Consider the following 22942-nt stretch of genomic DNA (forward strand, 5'->3'; position numbering starts at 1 on the left):
TACCAGCCAGTGTTATCAGCACTCTAGGTGAACCCCACAACCTTATGAGGTAGAGACTGTTATCATCATTTTATAGGTTTACAAGTAGATGTACACAATTTTAAATAAATATCATCTAAATCAATATAAAAATAGATTTATATCATTATAGATGGTGAAATGATGCAAAGAGCACATAAGACTTAGTTAATCAAGTATACCCTGGCTGAACTGAGATTTGAGCCATGGAAGTTTATTGCCACAATATATTCTTTTAATGACTACATTGCATTGCCCTGGAGATCAAATACGTGGATCCCCAAAGACGTGAAGGTTGATTGAACAAGACGACTTGATATATGTAGCTTTTCTATTTTAGAGGCTGCATGCTATATTAGTTAAGCACTGCACCAAACTCAAAAATCCCATATTCAAGTCCCTATTGGAAGTTTCACAAATTATGTGATTTTGATCAAGTTACTGATCTTTTAGAACATACTTTCTTCATCTGCAAAATAGTAAGAGACACTTTCAACACTAGCTCTCTTCGATTTTGTTTACTATAGGGTTATCATTGTAATGGTGCAGGAAGGGCAGGGGTACTAAAGATGCAAGTAGCTGAAGCGTCAGGTTTATGCTGGTGAAATCTGCCCAGTTCAGCTTTGGACAGCTCCAGCCCAGTTCTGGCTGACTTAAGAAGGGTGGAGCTTATAGGTGGGAAATCATCTCAGACTCCTTCCACTGATCTCATACAATTATTCCTGTTTCTGTTGTGACCTAGCAATAGCTCAGCTCCTATTGGAATGATTTTCAAGGCTGTAGGTGATATTAGTATAATGATAGCAATTCCATTGGGGAAAAAAGAGAGGCAAAGGCATTTCTAGTACTGTGCTATTTTCAACACTAGAATTTTAATAAATGACCACTCCAAGAATTTAATGCTCCAAAGAATTAATGGTATAGTAAAAGGTGATTACAAATGGAAAAGAAACATTGGTGGTAGGGAACCTAGTTCATTAATTCTCAGAATGTTTAGTATTTATCCTATGTTCTTATACTTCCTTAGGAACATAGAATTAAAGGAAAACTTGCCAAATATTTTGTGACCATAGCTGAAATCTTGAACATAAGATGAGTCGTTAATAAAGTTGGTATTTAAATTTGCATTATAACTTCTCCATGTTCTTATGTTGATCTAGAAGCATCCTTCATGGAATCCTAAAGAAGGACAGGGTCTTAGGACTTATCTTCTTCAGTCCTATCATTTATACCTCATAAATAGGCTCAACAAGATTATTTCATTCCCCATATTACCAATCTCTGAAAAAAAAACCTAGACTAGGTCTTCTGCAAGAGATGATAAAATAATTAAAACATTTATGATGTAAATATATAGCTATATTATGGTAGAAATTTTATTGTAGAGGAAGCACCATGGATAACCTACATCATTGATTATTTACAGCAAACCTTTATTTAGCTTCTATTACTGGTGGTGTTAGGCATGGAGAGTACAAAACTCAGTCCTTATCCTCAATTAACTTACAGTATAACTAATACCTTTTTAGTAGCAAAAAAAAAAGTCCTATATATCCTACAACCTGCTAGGAAATCGCAACATTTCAATTTAACCCTCTCCCATATCATGAAAAGTGATTGTTCCAATTCTCATTTTTACAAATGAGAAAATGGGCTTAGATAAGTCGTGCTGAACTGCTCAGAGTTACAGCACTAGGTAAGCGCCCGAGCTAGACGCAGGCCCTGATCAGCCTGGCTCCAAGGCCTGTGCATTTTTCCAAGAATCCACAGAGTGTGATTTACTTTGATCACAATCACACACAATCCCCTCTTAGCCACCTATGACAGCCTGACGGGTTTATTTTCGAAGGCTTAACCCAGTAATTATGTAGGGAAGGAAGCCCATTCTCTAGTTATAAAGAGGAGCTGGTGAAAAGAGGTCATCCAGCTGTGAAATGGGGATTCAGAGCTTGTTTTCTTGGTTTATTCCTGCTCAATTGTGTGTGCACCGATGTTTATTACGGTGTTTTAAGTATCTTCATTGGGCTACAATAACATGGATTTTTTTTTTTTTTTCCTCTCTCTCTCTCTCTTTCAGGTATGGAAAAATCGTATCCACAAAGGCAATCCTTGACAAAAACACAAATCAATGCAAAGGTATGTGTCAGGGCCTTGATACCTGAGCTTACGCCTCTGTGTTCCACTGATGGCTCCTCCTAGGCGAGGCCCAGGCACCAGCTGCACAACGATCCCAATGTACAGTATATGGCAACCTTTTTAAGCATGCCGAGGCTTGGATGAGTTGTATTTCTAGTAACGTTGCTCATTAATTTTTTTTCATTAACAAACAAAATGAAAATCACAAATCAGAACAAGTATCAAATTGCTTCAGCATAAGACTAAATTACCTCCTAACAACTTTGGGTTGTCTGATTTGAATGATATCATCAGTGATGCAAATTGATTTCCTATATAAAAATGAGGAACTCTGGGGAAAACATTCCCATGCAAAACACGTTTTCATTTGTCTGTTGTTTAAAGCTTTAGCTACATTGGTTGACTAGGAATGAATTTACTGATGGGCCCATTGTGTCTCAGTTTCAGCTATAAGCATCTCACAGGATCTCAGAATTTGTATCTTATCAAGGCTTCTTTTTTTTTCCTGGAAATATTTCTGAAGTTATTTGACTATATCTGTGGCTCATGTTTTTTCATGTCTGGGAATCCAGTACTCTTTTAAGGGCTGCATTCATTTATTTGTGAAATCTATATGGGCTCTCTTGCATGACTGAGTTCATACTGGAAAATTGAAATGCTTTTTGTAACATGTGTTATTTGTTGTTTCTCTAATCCAGTCATTTTTATAATACCAACATCAAGAAATATGGTAGATCTAAACACTGCCCCTATTTCATGTACAAATATAATGTGTACACGTTTTCGGAACATTTATACACTGAGAGTATATCCTGGCTTAATTGGGTAATGGTCAGATTCAATTCAGCAATTAAAGAAAAAAGCAACATTCCTTGTGTCCTATAAACTCACAAATGCCCCAGGTGTTTAGCTACTACAAGACAAAAATTAATAAGACATCATTTCTATCATCTAATAGTTCAATTTCTAGTTGAAAAGGAAACCACCAAGAAAACCAAGAAACTAATCTTAATATACGTGTTAGGATCAGTATATCAGCCTAATATATGTGAGAGTGTAAGAGTGATGTCTATAATACAGGGATCCACAAAATACTATGGGAGGAGAATATGGAGATTCCCTTTTGGGGAATGAAGTTTGTAAAGGCAAGGCAGAATGGATGGGCTTGGGAAAGGTTGGTGTTCAAGAGAAAGAATTTCAGAATGTAATTGAGCAGACCCATATAACTAGAATAGAAAAAATGCCCAGGTAAGAATATCGGTAGAAAGAAGGAAGGGGCCAAGATTTTGGAGGCATTTATAAAGTTATCCTGGATATTTTGAACTTAATTCTGTACACAACCCTTATATGTTTTTTTGAGCAGAAACGATATGATTCTACCTGTGTTCTAGAAAAGTTATTTTGCCAAAGTGGGTGAAACTGAGTTACAAGGGGGAAGAAACTGGAGGCAGAAAAAAAGCAATGCATGTTTGAAATCCATAGATCAAAAGGAAAATGAGGAAAGTCCCTCAGGCACTGTTAGAAAAATGGAAAGGGGATCACGTGAGTTTTCAAAGGTAGAATTAGATATTTTCTATAAAGGGGAAAGGACGCGGGCAATGAAACCCACATCAACATGGTGTCATTGTTGGGGAAGAGGGCTGTGTCACTGACTGAAGTCGGAAGTCCAGAAGTAGTAGTAGTGGGTTTTGGAGAGAGGTGGTGAGTTATGTGTCGGACATCCTGAGCTAGAGGGCCTGGTGTAGCATCCCTGTGGGCGAGGTCAAGGCAGAGCTACAAGAAAGCTCAGAGCTATGATGATGACCATAACCAAGGGAGCAGATAATAACACTAAGGATAACTTGTAGGGGAGGTGGTGGAGTGGGGTCCATTAGGGTAGGCAGCTGAAAACTGAACCTTGGAGGACATATACGAACAACATTGGGCCATGACTGTGAGATATTCTTCACTCTCAGCCTGTGGGAAGCATGTGGTGTGTGAGAAGCTTCAGACTATTAATTTTATCACTTCCAGACACGCCTGACCGATTCCCAAAGTTTGGGGTAAAAATATCTACAGAAGCAACCAGAGACAATTGAGGCACCCAACTCAGGCAGTCAGTAATATTGATTGAGCCCCAGTCACAAAGGCAGATGCTTCACAGACAAGCAAGCCCTATGAACCTCAGTGGATCCCATGACCTTCCTGATCCTTGGAGTGGTCCATATGGAAGGACCCTCCAGTAGGCAAAGGTTTGCTCGGGAATGCAAGTACCTCTTGTCACTGTACAACACTGGTGAAACCAAAAGGGTCCATTGCTAACCTGGAAAAGCTGTACTCTTAGACTATAATCATAAGGTTTGAAGAGGAAGGGGATGTAGCTGAAACGGGTTGTCAGAGTTTCCATAAGCAATTATCTCTTAACAGTGGGGTGCTGATCTGGACAGATGTGATGGGTATACTTACCTCAACCCCTAACACTCCTGTCCACATCTTCTTGTAACTGCTTATTTAATTTCCTCTCTCTCTCCAAAGAAACCTTTAGACTCAGTGAAGACAGGACCTGTGTAATCCAGAAAATGTATCTTCAGAGAAGGGAGTTGCAGGGGAATGCTTGACTGTCTATTGGAAATACTCGAAGAAAACATTAGAACATATCTCTGTTTTGATGTCAAGTTTCTGTGTGTTTTATGTGTGTGTTTTATAATGTACCTGTTGGTATAGTTTTATAAATGCTCATGTTTTAAATACATAAATGTATAAATATTGAGTTTGCTGCTCTAAGATATTTTTATTCATAATAATATGGATGTAAAAAGTAGTTTGGAGACTACTGGTCTCAAACATAATAAGCACTGATAAATTTGGAAGGAGAAAGTGGAGGGAGGGAAGGAGGGAAGAAAGATAAGGAGAAATAAAGGGAGGGAGGGAGGGAGGGACCACAGAACTCCCTTGGGACATCATTGAAGGAAGGGCAGTTAAGGATGATTTTATGGGAGGGCAGAGGGCTGTTAGACCTTTTGCCTTGAGGCTCATGTCAAAGAGGCAGGTGATCACATGGTCATTTCACACTAATAGAAGCCTCCAGTGGCATTTTCTGGCCTCAGCGTTTGGAGCCTGTGGATAGCAGTGGTGACTGAATCAAATCTTTCACCAAGCACGTGGGGCGGGTACCCTAAAAGTAAGCCCTCGTGGTCAGAGAGGTACTACTGCCACTTCCATGTCTGGGGAAAAATACTACTTTAATGATACTTTAAGTCCTATTTAGAGTATTATTATTATTATTATTTTCTTCAGAAAAACGGCCCCTGAAATAGTTACAGGTAGAAACTCCATACAATTGGGAAGAGAGAGCAATTCCATTTATGGAAACTTGTTTATAGTCATTGATGAGTGTGTGAGCAAGTTGCCGAGGTTGGAAAGGTCACTGTGAATTCAAGGAGCTGATGGGACCAGGCACCAGAGCAGCATTGAAGTATTGATTTAAATAGCCAAGAATTGGAGCAGGAGTAGTATTGGAAAAATGGACCGATGCAGAAGGTATTTGTGGGGAAATAGGAGGAATGATACCAGGAGTCTGTAGACCATGGTGAAAATGAAGGTGCATTGGTTATAAAATGTTGTGAGGTGAGATTTACATTGGAGATTTTAGGTAGGAGGGAAGCCATATGGAGTTAGGAGCAAGGAGGACTCCCCACTTACACGTCCAGTGGGAGAAGGGATGGTAGGGGGAAAAACACACTTGGGAGGGCTACAAAGGCCCAGTGTCCCCAGGATAAATCAGTTAATGATTGGAAACATGCAAATGGAAGCAACTTGCAGTGATAGTTTATATCCACTCAGGATGCAAACGTAACATGTGGGCCTTCCAAGGCTGGTTACTGTGAAACTAATTCACCGCTTCTTCATTAGGACCATGCTAATTTGGTAGAGCCTTTTAAAAGTCAATATGGCGTCCTGTACGAACTCTCCCGCCCCCTCCGGGGAAAACGCTTGCCGGGGTTTGTGTGTTTTCATGTCTGGTGTGGCTGGAGGTAACAAGATGCAGTTTCTTGGAGGAAATCGGAGGAAACTGAGGTTGGCAGATGACCAGAGGAATGCTTGCTACCCACATAGCCTTCTGTTTTACTTGCAGCCGCCTTCTGGAAACATATCTTTGATAGAATTTGAAAACTTGGCTATCGATAGAGTTAAATTGCTAAAAGCAATTAAGAATCTTGGTGTGAGCTATGTGAAAGGAACCGAGCAGTACCAGAGTAAGCTGGAGGCTGAGCTTCGGAAGCTTAAGTTTTCCTACAGAGAAAACTTGGAAGATGAATATGAACCCCGAAGAAGAGATCACGTTTCTCACTTTATTTTACACCTTGCTTACTGCCAATCTGAAGAGCTTAGGCGCTGGTTCATTCAACAAGAAATTAATCTCTTTCTATTTCAATTCAGTATTTTACCCAAGGACAAAATTCAGTTTCTTAAAGGATAGCCATTTGCAGTTTGAAGCTATAAGTGTTGAAGAGAAGACTCTCCGAGAACAGGATATTATGGCTTCATCACACAGTTTAGGTGGGGTTCAGTTGGAGTCAGTTTATAAGAGCCCTTTTGCTGATGCTCTGGATTTGTTCTGAGGAAGGAAAGTCTATTTGGAAAATGGCTTTGCTTATGTACAACTCAAGGACATTGTGGCGATCATCCTGAATGAATTTAGAACCAAACTGTCCAAGGTTTTGGCTTTAACAGCCAGGTCCTTGCCTGCTGTGCAGTCGGATGAGAGACTCGAGCCTCTGCTCAACCACCTCAGTCATTCGTACACTGGTCAAGACTACAGTACACAGGCAAATGTTGGGAAGGTTTCTTTAAATCAGATCGATTCGCTTTCTACCAAATCCTTCCCACCTTGCATAGATCAGCTACATAAAGCCCTGCGTGAAAATCACCATCTTCGTCATGGGGGCGGCATGCAGTACGGCCTCTTCCTGAAGGGCATTGGCCTAACCTTGGAACAGGCATGGCAGTTCTGGAAGCAGACATTTATCAGAGGAAAGATGGATCCAGATAAGTTTGATAAAGGCTACTCTTACAATATCCGTCATAGCTTTGGAAAGGAAGGCAAGAGGACAGACTACACACTTTACAGTTGCCTGAAGATTATCCTAACAATCCACCAAGCCAAGGGGATTATCATGGGTGCCCTTTCTGGCACAGCGATCCTGAACTGATGAGGCAGAAGCTGCAAGCGTACAAGATCCCTCCCTCAGGGATCAACCAGATTTTGGATTTAGTAAAAGGGACACATTACCAGGTAGCCTCTCAGAAGTTCTTCAAGATGACACATAATGTAGATGATTGTGGCTTTTCTTTGAGTCATCCAAACCAGTTCTTTTTTGAGAGCCAGCGGATCCTCAGTGGAGGTAAAGACATCAAGAAGGAATCCATCCAACCAGAAACGCCCCAACGCAAACCGAGTGTCCAGAGAAGCAAGGATGCGTCATCTGCTCTGGCCTCACTCAACTCCTCTCTGGAAATGGATCTGGAGGGACTAGAGGAGTTACTTCAGGAACGATTCCTGGGCAGTTGGTAGCCTGTCTTCCTCACTAGCTTTTATTTCCTACTTTACGATTTTATCTTTTTCTTTTTTGCCTGCCTTCTCCCTCCAACCGACCCCCCTTCATCCATCCACACATGCATGCACTTCTCGGGAAGGCAGCCTTGCAGGTAAAAACAAAGACCTCTGGTATATTTTGCTTCGACAAAAGAGAAGAGGAAGAATTTCTTTTGAAATCTAACGCTTGAATGGTGTGATTTAAGCCCCGTTTCAGGAGATAAAACAGCTTTCTGGACTGCTTACAGTCCCCTAGAAACAGTATGACTAAGAACAGCTTTTATTTTAACGCTTATCACTGTAATGTTGACCCAGGACTTTTCTGGACCATTTTTGTTAATAAATATCAAAATGTAAAAAAAGAAAAAAGTCAATATGAAAAGAGCAATCGGGAATGTACTATGATGCTACTAATTCTACTGAGAGATTTTATTTAGACATATTTTTAAAGTGTTTTATATGCTCACGCTTAGCACCATTTTATTTTCTATATGGGTACCACTGTTATACAGCCATTACCATGATAGTCGAGAGGACTAAACTACGACAAACCATGGAATCGTTTATTAGAGGAAGTTCAGTGAGTCTGGAAGAATATAAAATCATGTGTACCATAAACATGGAGCTATGGAAATATTTGAAAGTCAGTAGTGCTCATGGTTATGTCTGTGGGTGGCCAGGATGCTTGGTGCAAACACTGCCTTTCCACTTCATAGATGTGTGACCTGTGGTCAATCCCTTAACGTTGCTGGGTGCCTCAGTTTCCCCATCTATAAGATGATAATAATAATAGGGCCTGACTTGATGATTAAATGAGTTAATACATAGGTAATGCTCAACAATACCTCGTGCTGACTGTATAAAATGGCAATATTAAGCAGAGAAAATCTTTGTGTTAAGGTGATAGATTATTATTAACTTTACATTTCTCCAAACTTGTTATATTGTCTTTTCTAGAAAAAAAAAAAAAAAGGCAAAAACAGCTCTTGGAAAAACTAAAGTGGTTTCAATTATATTTATATTTTGGTTGTTCTTTCTGTTAAACCTTAGTAGCACCTGCCTATGTTTCTTTGTTTTTGTAAATTAATGTTAGCTGAAAATAGCAATGAATTAAGAGAGAATGTTACTCTTTGCTTCTTTAACGAAAAGGTAGAAGAGAGTTCTTCTTGACCATTGCTTTCTTAAGGAGGGAAGTGGAAAGGATGTCTGAGGTGGCTTTTTTAAACAAAATCACTAAGGGCATTGAGCCTGTCATTAAAGAATGAAAATTGGATTCAGTCTTCTTGGAGACACTTGCTTTTGAATCATTTGCAGTGTGGCCTCTGGACTAAGGCTATGCAATTAAAACCAAATATTATGAAGAGAGGATTTATTGATTTTTTTTTTTAAGAGCTCCTGACTTATTTATTTATTTATTTACTTTATTTTTTTGGCTGCGTTGGGTCTTCGTTTCTGTGCGAGGTCTTTCTCTAGTTGCGGCAAGCGGGGGCCACACTTCATCGCGGTGCGTGGGCCTCTCACTATTGCGGCCTCTCTTGTTGCGGAGCACAGGCTCCAGACGCGCAGGCGCAGTAGTTGTGGCTCACGGGCCTAGTTGCTCCGCGGCATGTGGGATCTTCCCAGACCAGGGCTGGAACCCGTGTCCCCTGCATTGGCAGGCAGATTCTCAACCACTGCGCCACCAGGGAAGCCCTTGATTTTGTTTTTAAAGACATGATATGAGTTCAGTTTTTCATGAGCTGTTGCAAGTGAGGTATGAGAAAGTACATGCACTAGTCTCTTAGAGGTGAAAAGAAAAGGCGTCAGAATTAACCCAGCTCTGGACACTTCCTGGGTCTTAGCATCTGAAGGAAAGGCTTTTGTTTCCTCCTGCACCCTACCCCACCCGCAGGCCTCTAAATCTGTACAGTAGGCAGGCCCGGATAAACACACTCACTCTCTATTCCGGAAGGGGTCGTGGGGAGCTCTTTCAACATAACCTCTCGTTTTCAGGATTGTTCTTTCTTGGGTGGTGGCTGCGGCAGCTTTCATTCTGTATAATATGGCAACATAAAACAAAACAGTCACCAGCAGGCCCAAATGACCAGAAATTGCTGAACAAAGCAGGCCGCAGCTCCAGATGGAGAGTAATGAAAAACAGACCGCAGTTCATTCAGCCACTCAAACACCAGGACCCAGTAAGAGCTATTGTACAAGTCACAGAGATTTGCACTGCTTTGTTTTTGTTGTTTTGTTTTTCCCCATGTGTTTTCCTCCTGGGTCCAGTGTATTTGCTAATTTTAAAAAGTCAGGGGAAATGAAATGAAAGAAGCCATTGAAAACAAGGTGTAAATCTTCGATGAATTGACTTGTCTCTGCCTTTTCCTGCTTTTTAAGTTTGGCTTCCTCTGTACCACCCCCCACCCCCGCCAGCCATTTTTTTCTGACAGGCTATGAGTTTAGAGCAGAGGGAATGAGTAATGGATATTCCATAGAAAGTTTCCATGCTTAACAGCCAAAGGATATAAGAGCCATTAGAGTGTGCCAAGCATACCGACTTCTAAGATCTTGAAATACTCCCTTCTTGCCTTTGTTGTCACAGGCTGCTTGAATTATATTTATGGAAGATTATGTTGCCTTTACCATTTCATTGGACCCCTAAAATCAAAGTTGAAGACAAGGATCCAAAAGTTCTGAGATCATCCATGTAGGGTATCATTAATTCTTTATTAAATGAAACCATAAATTGTTATTCTTCTTTAAGAGAAATAATTCTGCATACTAGATTCATTTTTATAGAGAGGGATAGAACCCACCTAGATTGTTTCATGGAGGGGTGTGAATGAATCCATTTAGCAGTTCTAGATTCATGGCCCTGTTATATGCTTTTTTAAAGTATTTCTGGGTAACTAAGTAGGAGGCGGTACACTTGGACAAATTTGGAATTAATCCATTTTATTTATTATTTAATTTTCTCCTTTAGTCACTAACTGGGAGTATTTAAATAGCAAGTGAGGAAAGTGTGGATTTCTGTATTAAATCCCATGAACCTGGAGGGAGGGATGGATACTCTATTTTGTCATATTTTTCTGTAGTCTTTGCAGGGTATGCAGTAGCCCCTACCTACAGACCAATCCTAGTAAGTGGCACTGACATGCACCCGGGCAGAACGTGTATGTAAGTAGAACCATTTGGTTTCCAGAAAATAGCATACCTAGCCGGGCCTAGTCCACAAGGAAACTAAGCAAGTAAAGGAAGAAACTAAACACCATGAAAAGCCTCTTTTCAATACCTGTTATTTCCCCAAATCAGTGAAAACTAAAATAAATATTCCGTGAAATTTATGAGTCTGAGGAATTACATTTTGAGAGGAATAGGCTCCTCCCCCGGCTGGGCTCACAGCCTCTAGAGCAAGGAGCCCAAGAGGCAATGAGACTTGAAAAACACATTTATTTAATTTTCAAATACTGGAATTACGTTACCAAAAAAAAAAAGATGAAAACAGTTCTGTTTAGACAACTAAATTTCCCATTTCCCTTTGCGGTAGGAAGTGTGTGATTTTTTCCCTGAACTTCTTTTGTGAATTTTTCTCTAATCTGGTACAGTATTAATTTTGCAGCTAGGCACAGGTGATCAATATATAAACGTATATTTGCTTCCTTTGGTATTGATACTGAGTTTTGTTTTCATTTCAGAAACAGTTAGTTTGTGTAGGAAGTTTGATAACTTCAGTCAGAATTGTCCTGTAGGTACCTTTTACATGAAAGTTTCATCCTGGGCCTCTTTTGAGAAAACTCCAGCGTTTATAGTCTTATAGCCAGAGTTAGGAAAGAACACTTACTTTGAAGGTAAATGGTCGCCATGTGTTGTCTCCAACTCAGCCATACAACTGCAGCTAAAGACACTTCTCCTGTCAAAGATAATCCTTTCGAAACTGTTTTTCTTGGTTCAGTATATTCAGTATTTTAGAGGGTTCTTTTATGAAGATGACGATGATGATGTGATGGTGCTGAGTTAACTCTGAGAAGACTTTGAGATAAAAGTAAAACAAAGTATCTACTCACGTTCTGGGAGTCATTCAACTGCACATTTTTCTTCAAGAGTGTCTTATGGCTCTATATTTACTCAGTATTTGCTTGTAATCACTGTGAATATACACATTAGGCAAAAGTAAAGCTCTCCACCAACATTAAATTTAATAGGTAACAGTGCTTTTTTTTCTTTAAGGTTTTTTTTTTTTTTTTAATGTGGACCATTTTTAAAGTCTTTATTGAATTTGTTACAATATTGCTTTTGTTTTATGTTTTAGTTTTTTGAACACGATGCATGTGGGCTCTTAGCTCCCCGAGCAGGGATTGAACCTGCCCCCGCTGCATTGGAAGGCGAAGTCTTAACCACTGGACCGCCAGGGAAGTCCCAACATTGCTGTTTTAAAGCATAAATGTATATTTGACATCATTTAATACTATAACCTATCTCCCTATCTCTTTTGCATGTGAAGAGATTATTTTATTGGAAAAAAAATATAAATAATTTGTGTGGAGTTTAAAATGGTTTAAAAACAAAATGGTAGCCTAAATGTGAAAAGAATTTGAAAAAGAGGGGACTTCCCTGGCAGTCCAGTGGTTAAGACTTTGCCTTCCAATGCAGGGGGTGCGGGTTTGATCCCTGGTCAGGGAACTAAGATCCCACATGCCTCGTGGCCAAAAAAAACAAAACATAGAACAGAAGAAATGTTGTAACAAATTCAATAAAGACTTTAAAAATGGTCCACATCCCAAAAAAATCTAAAGAAAAAGAATTTGAAAAAGAATAGATACATGTGTATGTATAACTGAATCACTTTGCTGTACACCTGAAACTAACACAGCATTGTTAATCAACTATACTCCAATATAAAATAAAAATTAAAAAATAAAATGGTAGAGTTATATTGCTCTCTGCCATAATCTGAATGTGACTTTTGCTAACCCATGTCTTCTAACTTCACAGAAATCCTTTTGTCCAGACATCCTCTTTGTTCTCCTCCTCCTGTCCTTCAATTCCCTATGTTTAGAGTTTGCTAAAATATATATAAAATGCTCACTCTTCTTACCTCTGCTAGTCTGTTAATGATTTCTTCCAGAATTCACCTTCCCAAGAAGTCCTCAGTAGACTCTCCTCATCCTATTTACACACTTTACACCACCACCTCCTCTGAGCGTCATCTGGGAGCAAAGATCTTACACCCCCTTATCTCTTGGGCTTTTGTGATTAGTGTGTGTCTTCGTCTAGATGATAAACTCCTCAGGCTTCTCATGGACCTTATTTTCTACTGCCAGAGTGTTGAGGAAGCAGGACGGTTCAGAGGGGTCTTAGATTCCAGGGGCTTTATCTTTCTCTCTGGGAGCCTTTGATGTCACATCAGTAGAAAGAACAAACATGGCTGGGTATATGTTCCAAAGGCCTGTAAAACCACCGAGGGTACCAGAGACATAGCATACATACATTTCCCAGTTATTCTTTAAAGGTAAGCACTTATAACTGAGAATATTTTTTAGTGTGTAATTATCCCTTTGACTTGTTTGAAGTTATCTATCTTCATTCATCAATGATTTCATAAATATATGGGAAATCCAATATAGCAATATTTCTTTTAAATAATATATGAACTGTAATGACATAGAATGGATAAATATGATATGTGTGTGTCCGGTTTACTAAAATTCATGTAAACTTGCAATACCATGTAAATACATGTCCTTTCAAATATAGGACTTCAAAAAAATATAGACTTTTACCCCCTAGATAACCCTCTTAGTCCTTCAAGGAGTTTTCAGATGAAGTCTACACTGAGACAATTTCTAAGTAATAATCTTAGTTTTCTTGGACAAGTTACATAATGTCTCTAAACATCTGTTTCCTTAACTGTCAAATGAGGTTATTTATACGTACAATGAAAAAAGTATTTTCAAAATTACACGGAACCCTGTTTGTAATGTGTCTGGCACGTCTGTCTGGTAAATTTTTCTGTGGTCTTGCACTTGGATTTCTTCTTGTAGGAACCATCTTGTCTAGAGCACCATTATATCTTACACAATTTAATACAGTTATGAGTACTTTTGAAGTGTTCAAGGAATGTGTATTTCATGAATTGACATGTGTTTATTGAGACTGGCTTTGTTTTTTTATTTAATTTTATTTATTTACTTATTTAATTGAAGTATAGTTGATTTACAATGTTGTATTAATTTCTGCTGTACAGCAAAATGACTCAGTTATACACATATATACATTCTTTTTTATATTCTTTTCCATTATGGTTTATCCTAGGATATTGAATTTAGTTTCCTATGCTATACAGTAGGACCTTGTTGTTTATTCATGAGACTGGCTTTGTTAATAGCAAAAAGTATTTAAAGGACTTTTTTTCATACGTTTTTGTGTTGGCTATACGATAGCCCTCAGGATTTTTCAAGGCCTATAAACTTGATGTCTTTGAAGAAAAGTGCATTCCATCACAGTGGCAGGTGGTGGAATTCATTCTGAGTTGGGTAGGTTCTGAAAGAAAAAAAAAAGCGCTCCTTTGTTCACCCTTTGTCATGATGTTCACTCCATAACATTGTTTTACAAGTTCAAAGGTAAAAGGAAAAAAAGCCTAAAGATTCTTGCTTCCTTAGCTTTGAAACCATAGTAAAAGCATATTTTGTTTAAGAGATAGTGAAAAGTCATATGATTTGATGCTTGTTCTTATTGACTTATTGGTTATTCATGCTGCTCTTAAAATAGCTATTTTTCCTTTCCTTTAGTTAAGAAATGAGAACGCTGGAGTATGAGAGAGAAAAACTCAGGCACATGACAAAAAAAAAAAAAACCCAAACTATAAAAACCAAAATTGAATTTGAAGGATGAATGTATCATTTGTTATGATTGTAAGTGGCTGTAAGTGGGCTCACATGTCTCTTTATCCATAAAATATTAGTGATATAAGGTCTCTATTTCATATGATCATTTTAAAAACCAGCTTGGTTTCCCCACTGTGTTGTGAAATAAGAGAAAATAGCAAGGTTCACATTTAATTTGTACTACTTCTCTTAAAAGGTCAGTTTATTTTAATTACTAGGCATCTGAATAGACCTATTGGTCATTAAGCTGACATCAGCCCTGAGTTGGAAGAAACCTGTATTCATGAAGCATCTTTGGGACACCTTCTCTGTGCCGCTTTTAAAGATATAGTTTCTCTCAAGAAGAGATAATAAAATGCTTAAGCTGCAGATATAACAGCTTTTCACATCCCTGGGGCTTGTCCACTCTGGGAAAAGCGGGAGCTGAAACAAAAGATTTTAGGGAAGCAACTGCTCAGAAACACACTAGGCTTTGGGCTTAAAGGTGATGTGAAAAATAACCATGTTTGAGATTGTCCTAAATGAAACCAAGTGGCAAAATTCCATGAGACATAGACTACAAGGCATTGGAGTTTATGTCTTTGGAGTACTTTTATTATAATAGATAATTAAAGTGAAAATTGTAGCTTTTTATTGAAGAGTGAAAGAAAAGAAATGTTTTTCTTAAAAAAGAGAATTATGTGAGGTAGAATTTAGAAGCTCATTAAAAAAATACTGTTAAAAAACTGTGATTAAAGAGTTTCTCAAAGGTTCTCATGAGATAGTTTTGAGTAACAAGGGGTTAAAAATCAGAAAATCTCTAATTTCATATATACAATATAAAGAAATTATGGCTAATACTCTATTTTTCATAGAGAAGCAGGTGATGAAATTGAGAATAATTTGAGTAGGGGAAAACTTAAAATTTTGTTTTTTAAATAAAAATTGCATGTGTTTAAGGTGGACAGCATGGTGATTTGATACACATGTACGCAGTGAAATGATTACTGTAGTCAAGCTAATGAACATGTTACCTCACAGAATTACCATTTGTGTGTGTGTGTATATGTGTGTGTGTGTGTGATGAGGGTGCCTGAAATCCACTCTCTTAGCACATTTCCTGGATTCAGTTCTGCAGTATTAACTATACTCACCATGCTGCCCATTAGATCTCTAGACATGGTCAACCTACGTAGCAGCAATTTTGTACCCTTAGACCAGCATCTCCCCATTTCCCCCACTTTTCTACTCTCTGCTCCTGTATATTTGATTTTTTAAGTTCCACATATAAGTGATATCATGCAGTATTTGTCTTTCTGTGTCCTACTTATTTCATTTAGCAAAATGTTCTCCAGATTCATCTATGTTGTTGCAAATGGCAGGATCTCCTTTTTTAAGGCTGAATATTATTCCATTGTATATATATGTACATATATATACCACATTTTCCTTATTCATTTGTTGACAGACACTTAGGTTGTTTACATGTCTTGGCTATTGTGAATAATACTGCAATGAACAAGGGGGTGCAGGTAACTCTTTGAGGTACTGATTTCTTTTCCTTCAGATAAATACCCAGAAGAGGTATTGCTGAATCATATGGTAGTTGTATTTTTAGGTTTTTGAGAAACCCTCATACTGTTTTCCCACAGTGGCTGCACCAATTTGCATTCCCACCGGCAGTGCACTAAGGATCCCTTTTTTCGACATCCTTGCCAACAGTTCATATCTTTTTGTTAATAGTTGTCCTAACAGGTATGAGGTGATACCTCATTGTGGTTTTGGTTTGCATTTCCCTGATGATTAGTGATGTTGAGCATCTTTTCATTATCTTTGGCCATTTTTGTATCTTCTTTGGGAAAATATTTATTCATATCCTTTGGTCCTTCACCCATTTGTTAATAGGGTTGTTTTTTTTTGTTTGTTTGCTATTGAGTTGTATGAGTCCCTTATATAATTGGGATATTAACCAACTTTATCAGATATATGGTTTGCAAATATTTTCTGCCAACTAAAGGAAAACTTAACAAACCAAAGATTCCCATATGAAAAGTGGAATTTCCTTCAGTGTTACTCAATTTTAACCATTGTTTTAAACCAAAATGAGAATAACTCCAATTGAAATATGTATGTACACATATAACTTTTATATGTATTCATATATTTATTTATATATTTATTATACATATTATGATATGTGTATGTTAGAGTGTGTGTGTGTGTGTGTGTAAGACAGGGAAAAATATTTATGAGACACTTGTATCCTAAGAGAGTTTTAAAAATCATTCTATAAAGATTTACATCAAAGTTTGTTGTAGTTTAGTAAAACATAATTTTCTTAAAAGACGCTTGAAGCGAAATCCTCACCATTCTTTATAACTAAGCATCTGCTGTGTTACATAAACCAAAGAAGTCCAGGGGAAGTTGTTATGCCTTAGATAGTGATCAGGTGCTTTGCGATTTTCTTCTATTGTGAGAAGATAATATAAGACAAGTAATAAAGTATTAACATTGCTTATACAATGATCAAAAATCTTGATCAAGCATTGATACAATGTGTATATGTTAGGGTTAGGGTGAAATCTGTGTAAAAATTTAACATTTCTACTTGCATCATTGTATTTCCACCTATTATGTCCTATTAACATGGACTGTTAATACAAATAACACATCGTATTATGTTGTCCAAGTCAGCCTATCTTTCCTCTCTCTATGTCTTTTTAAAGTTACTAGTCTGGAGCCAGTCCTTTGGCTCTGCTTCTTGTTAGGGAAATTATTTTTTAAAATTATATGAAGTATAACTTTCCAGATAAGACAGTTCCAATTTATAAGTGACCTTCTGTGGAAAATCAAAAGCCAGTGTTGTTCATGCATGGGTGAAAACATCAGCCATGATGGCAAACTGAAGGGTAGTTGGTCTGTGTGGTGAGGAAGACAGATGGTTTCTCTATGAACCCATGGTCTCTTGTAGTGTCAAGGGCTATCAGACCTATCAGCATTCACCAACATTTTTATCTTGTGTATCCCATCTGAATTCCCTTAAGGGTAGGAAGTAAAGTCTTCAACCTATTTCCCACCAACCAATCAATGAGTAAACCAAATAAAACAGACTAAAAGACTAAGACAGAAAAAAAAAGGAAGTGAAAAGTGAATCCCAGTGACAAGGGTCAGGAATGGCGTCTTTGGTTTGTCTGTCCAGGAAAGAAACCCTGCTTTACAGAGTGAGCTGGCGAATGAGTTGACAATGCCCTGTGGGATCATCAGAAGTACGGTAAACAGTGGCTATGGGGCAGGAGATGTATTTGTACTAATATGCTGTGCAGCTCAGCCTTGGTCAAATAGTTGTTCAGCAGCCCGGAGTGTAGAAATCTCTTAGAACATTCCTGTAAGTCATCAACAGGGCAAATCTGTCTAGTGAAGGATTGTTGTTTGGCTACAATACTGCTTAAAAGTATTTAGATGTGAATACTTTTTAGTGGTGCCTAAACCACTCTGCTGTTTTCATAAAAGCAGCCCACTTTACTCACTTGTGTACCTGCTTGGCCCCAGAAGGCACGCATGGCTTCAATTTTTAATAGTTTGTTGAGTGGATATCAAGTAACTCAGAGAGTTATTATTATCTCCGTTTTACTGCAGAGGAAATGAACCTGGAGATGGTGGACAACTTGTCGACCACTATTGCCAGCATCCAGTCATAGTCTGTCAAAGCTTTGCTCCCCATTATTTGCAATTCCTCCCTCAAAATAATCCCCATAAGTAAGACTAGCAGGACAGATCCTGGATGGTAGTAATGACAAGCAGACGCAAGCACAGTGCTTTAAGTTTGCGTGAGGCGAACAGTTTGAAAGAAGCATGCCGTTGTGGTTCTCACCCGCCCCCTTGCATCCCATTATAACAGTATTGATGGGGATTATAGCTCTGTTATGTCGCCTAATATAGATGTAAAAGAACCTGCAGGTTGTGCCTTGAAAGCATAGTACCTTTTGAAAATATTTTGATCATTTTGTTTCATTTAGAGCTATTTTCTTTTTTTAAATATATTTTGGGAACCATTTTCTGTTCACTTCAATTTTGCACTTAAGTGATATTGACCAACATCTAGCCTTTCATCTGTGTTGACTTCAATGCGAGTAGCAGTTTAATCAATTTTAAGTGGGGAAATATCACAGAATTATGGATGGTGGTAGGCAGGCACAGTGCTGTTGATAATTTCTTTTACTCTCAGGATTCAGAATGAGGCATGTGCTTCCTTAAAGGGCCCATGTGGTAGAGTTTCACGGCAAACATTCTCTTTCATCTTGTTTAAGTTCTGTTTGGCTGGCCTCCCATGTTTGCTCGTGGGGATAAGGTTAAGACCTCTGAAGAGGCCACTCCATCCCAATTACTTACCCAGCCTCTCTTCTTTTCTTTAAATAGCTTGCACTTAGTTGTAGAGAGCGTTTTGGTGTCATTATCTCTTTGATGGATGAACCCAGGGATAAACAACTATTTTCTATTTGGATTCTAAAGGTACGATCAAGTTTAATCAAAAAGACTATTAATATTTTGAATTTATCCATGAACCAACTCTCGCAGCAAAATACCCAAATGCCTGCTCACGTCAGTCTTTCCTTTTTCAAGCTGGTTTTTCTCCAAAGATTCTTCCCCCATCCACATAGTTTCCTATTGTCTTAAGTTGCCTTCAAGTATCCACCTCCACCCAGAGGCTGCCTCGTCTTGAGCATCGCCCAGTTTTGTCAACAGCTCTCTTCTGGTACGTGCTTTTAACCTCACTTTAGAATCCCCTGCCCAAATTTGAGTCTGAATTTTTATAATGTTTGGATTGTAACTCTGTTTCTTTCTGGTCTAGTCCTTGAGGGTTACATGTCTCAGGCCTGATGTTCTCCTTCCAGTTGCTGACTTTATAACTAGATCCTACTTACTGGAACTGTTGAGAGAATTATTTTACTTCTCTAACACCATCATCTGCATTTAGTCTGTTTTTGCTGCTGGGATCTTTTGCAGGAAGGGTAGCCCTTTCCTATTTGTAACCAAAATTAAGTCATTCTGAGGCAGGGCATGAATGTGTTTTGTGGGGTTTCTTGTCAAGCTGAAGATTGTTATAATAGGCAAACAGGAAGTCCCCATGCACTGGAAACTATAACGTCCTACCTTGGCATGGCATCTGTGTTCTTCCATAATAACCAGTCAGCCTGGACATCGCCAGAATTCCTTGAATTTTTTGGACAATGGGAGAAAAAGGAAAAGCTTTCTCATTTGGATTTAACTCAAGAATTAAAGCATTGCCTGAAGCTCTGTGCTGCCAGTGGTTTTATTCAGGCTTTGTTCTCTGAACAATTTGTAGATAGATGGTTGTGTTCTGAATTCCCAGCCCTCATTAGCTAACTGCACACATGTGGAAACACAGAGGCTGTGACCTTCAGATCCACTCCGGAAATACAAACGTGGCCTCTAAGTTTAGAGAGGAAATGCTTCCCTCTCTCTAGCCAGGAACTGGGACTGATGCTCTGCCCAGGTCACATAGACGTCTGAGCTGTCCCAGCCAGCAGGGAAAAAAATGACCTCCCGGGTAATACGTGCGTCATTACGACTTGACCATGTCCTTGATCCAGTGGACAGTAGCTCATTTAAAATGCGTAGACCTGTAGGATTATTTTAAGTCATAAAACATGGACCCAAACAAAGTGGAAATGACTGATAATTGGTGAAATTATTGATAATTTATCTGTGAAAAGCTAACCAAGAAAAAAAATTAATTTAAAGGGGCCATAGAGATGTCTCATTTTTATCAGCCTTGTTTAAAAGCAAAAGTTGTTTGTTTTATTCTTTGATGGCTACATTTCAAGAATCACTAAACTTTCCAACCCTTTCAGCAAAATAAACTCAGTCTTGTCATTTTTTCCTAAAGATGTAATCTTTGCATTGTATTACTGAAAATTTGGAAATAATCTAAATATGCAAAAATGGAGAATGACTAAACTCTGGTTAAAGCAATGGAGTATTTTACAACCATTTAAAAAGATAATTTTTAAGACTTTGAGGCCACTTGGGAAACTAGCTATAGTATGACGTAAAGTGGGAAAAAGAAACATAGAAAAGTCTCTGCATGCTCTGCTAATAACTAGGTCAAAAGATGATGCATGGTGATTATTGAAGATAGTTTTGCTTGGTAGTTGTAAGTATTGGTTGACATTTATGTCTTCTCTGAATTGTGAATTCTTTGAGGGAGGGATCACATTTTCCTATATCGGCAAAACCAAGACCTAGCATATAATAAGGGCTAATCAGTATTTCTCAGTTAATCCATTAAAAGATAGCCAGGAAAAGCAAATTATAAAATTGTATCTAAAATCTGAATATAATTCTTAAAAATAATACATTCAAAAGGCTAAGAACTTGAAGATATCATGGAGCAGTGATTACAAGTATTCTCTGTATGGTGATATATTGATTTTCAAATCTCCATTATATATATATATATATATATTTTTTTTTTAATGTGCTATCTAGAAAAAAAAAATGAGTCAACTAGTGTCAGCATAACTTAACAGTATTGAAATGCCACAAGAAGAAAACGTTCATTTATTCGATAATGAGAGTTTAAAGATATGCATCTTCATTAAAACTCAGTTATATGTGTATATTTTTGAATCTCTGTCATTTGAATGAGATGTCATAAATGATAAACTTCTAACTACTTATCATAGAATACACAGCCTTTCATGGTCTGGACTGTACTCTCTAACACTAGGGCTACTGCACTTTTTGTAAAATGTGAGTCCTGCCAAGCTCTGGGACTGGGGAGCACTCACATTGTAATTCCCGTGAACAGCCCCACTGGTGTAATGAGCAACTTAGGCGGCCATACTGATGACCCTGGTCAGTTCTTATCTCTTACCATGTATCTAATCATCCCCAACTACTAACACGCCATATGTAAAGGCACTTTGGTGCCTATTCCCTTTGCTTGGAACAATCATTATACCTCGGAACAATCATTATACCTCTTATTTAATAATAAAGTCTTGTACTTATTGAGCACTTACTATGTACAGAAATTATACTGAGTGCTTTATACACATGATGGCAGTGTTTTCCAAATTGTTATAATTATTATCTCTATTTTATAGGTGTGAGAGACAAGGAACTTGCCCACATCTCCACAACCACGAAATAGCAGATGTGGGATGTAAATTCAGGGCTGCTTTGTTCTAAAGCCCAACCACTTAATCTCTCACATCCCTCTCCTGTGCTGCCTGTGCTCTTCCTTGACTTGGGTGACTCAGCTGATAAGAACCAAGTCTTCAAAGCTTTCTTTCTCCCTCCACCCATGCCCGAGCCAACCTAGACACCCTTCCTCTGTCTCCCTTAATAAAGCTCTTTGTTTTTCCAAAAGTCTCCCCAGCACTTAGAAAACTGGATATAATCAGTGATTTTTTTTTTTTTTTTTGGTACCTCTTACATGGTGGGATTATCATGGGCAAGTATTTTACACTTATTCAGGAAAAAAAAAAAACCCAAAAAACCAACTGTATCTTGTTCATTTCTTGTTCACTTGTACTTAGCACATGCTTGACACATGAAATAGTTATCCCAAGAATGGTTGGAAGAATAAGATAATGAATGGCTGAACCACATCTTAGGTTCTTAATACATGGATGTAGCACCAAGAAATCATCATGCATGTGATTTTGGTTGTGATTAGAAACCGGGATAAAATTGTAGCCATTTATCACTCAGCTGCACTAAGCTCAGGGTCTTGTTAAGAACATTTGGACTCAGAGTACTTTTGCAGATTCATTGCGTTCTTTAAACAGTGCTTTAATCATGCCCCTTGCCTGGTTAAAACCTGTCCATGACTTGTTATTTCATTCCCTATCAAGTCTGAATTCCTCAGGATGGCTTTAAAGGGCCTCCTAATATGAATCAACTCACAGTATTTTTCATTCTGTTTCAACATATACCTGTCAGGCTAAGCAGGCCAGTCACTTTCCTCTCCCAACACATCATGTTTATACCACCTTGGGGTCTTTACTCAACTCATCCCCCCTCTCCAGAGTACGTCTTTCTGGAATCTTCTTCGATTCTAAACCAGACTTAGATTATTGGTAAATTAAAATTCTACTTACTAGATGGAAGCTTTCCTATCTACTTTAGCTCTTGGTAAAGTCTCTTTTCTACGAATTCTCTTTGCTTCTGTCAGATAATTTACCACTTAATAATATCACTGGCTATTTTCAGCAATGCTTTAGTTATGCCAGCATTGTTGTCCCTGCAAAATTAGTAACAGATACCACGTATTTCTTCTGTTGTTTCAAACTACCATACATGCCATATTCAGTTCCCACTATGGGCTAGAATCTATTTTGCA

The 22942-nt window shown here is 38.2% G+C and overlaps 1 protein-coding gene and 1 pseudogene across 12 annotated transcripts in view; both read left to right on the forward strand.

Annotated features, from left to right (window-relative positions):
- Window positions 1-21052, forward strand: part of LOC309638772 (DNA primase large subunit pseudogene) — a 251633-nt pseudogene extending 230581 nt beyond the window's left edge. Inside the window, exon 2 of the transcript XR_014268557.1 lies at window positions 2096-21052. The product of XR_014268557.1 is annotated as a DNA primase large subunit pseudogene (transcript). The remainder of the gene's footprint in view (window positions 1-2095) is intronic.
- Window positions 1-22942, forward strand: part of RBMS3 (RNA binding motif single stranded interacting protein 3) — a gene marked incomplete at its 3' end in the record, with an annotated part of 716065 nt that overhangs the window by 230617 nt on the left and 462506 nt on the right. For all 11 annotated transcript variants that reach the window (XM_082415132.1, XM_082415127.1, XM_082415131.1 and 8 more), the window contains exon 3: window positions 2096-2154. In XM_082415132.1, coding sequence (XP_082271258.1) covers window positions 2096-2154 — 59 coding nt within the window. The remainder of the gene's footprint in view (window positions 1-2095; window positions 2155-22942) is intronic.

This window comes from Balaenoptera physalus (genome assembly GCF_965194825.1).
Source record: "Balaenoptera physalus genome assembly, chromosome: 11".
In the NCBI taxonomy this organism is placed as follows: Eukaryota; Metazoa; Chordata; class Mammalia; order Artiodactyla; family Balaenopteridae; genus Balaenoptera; species Balaenoptera physalus.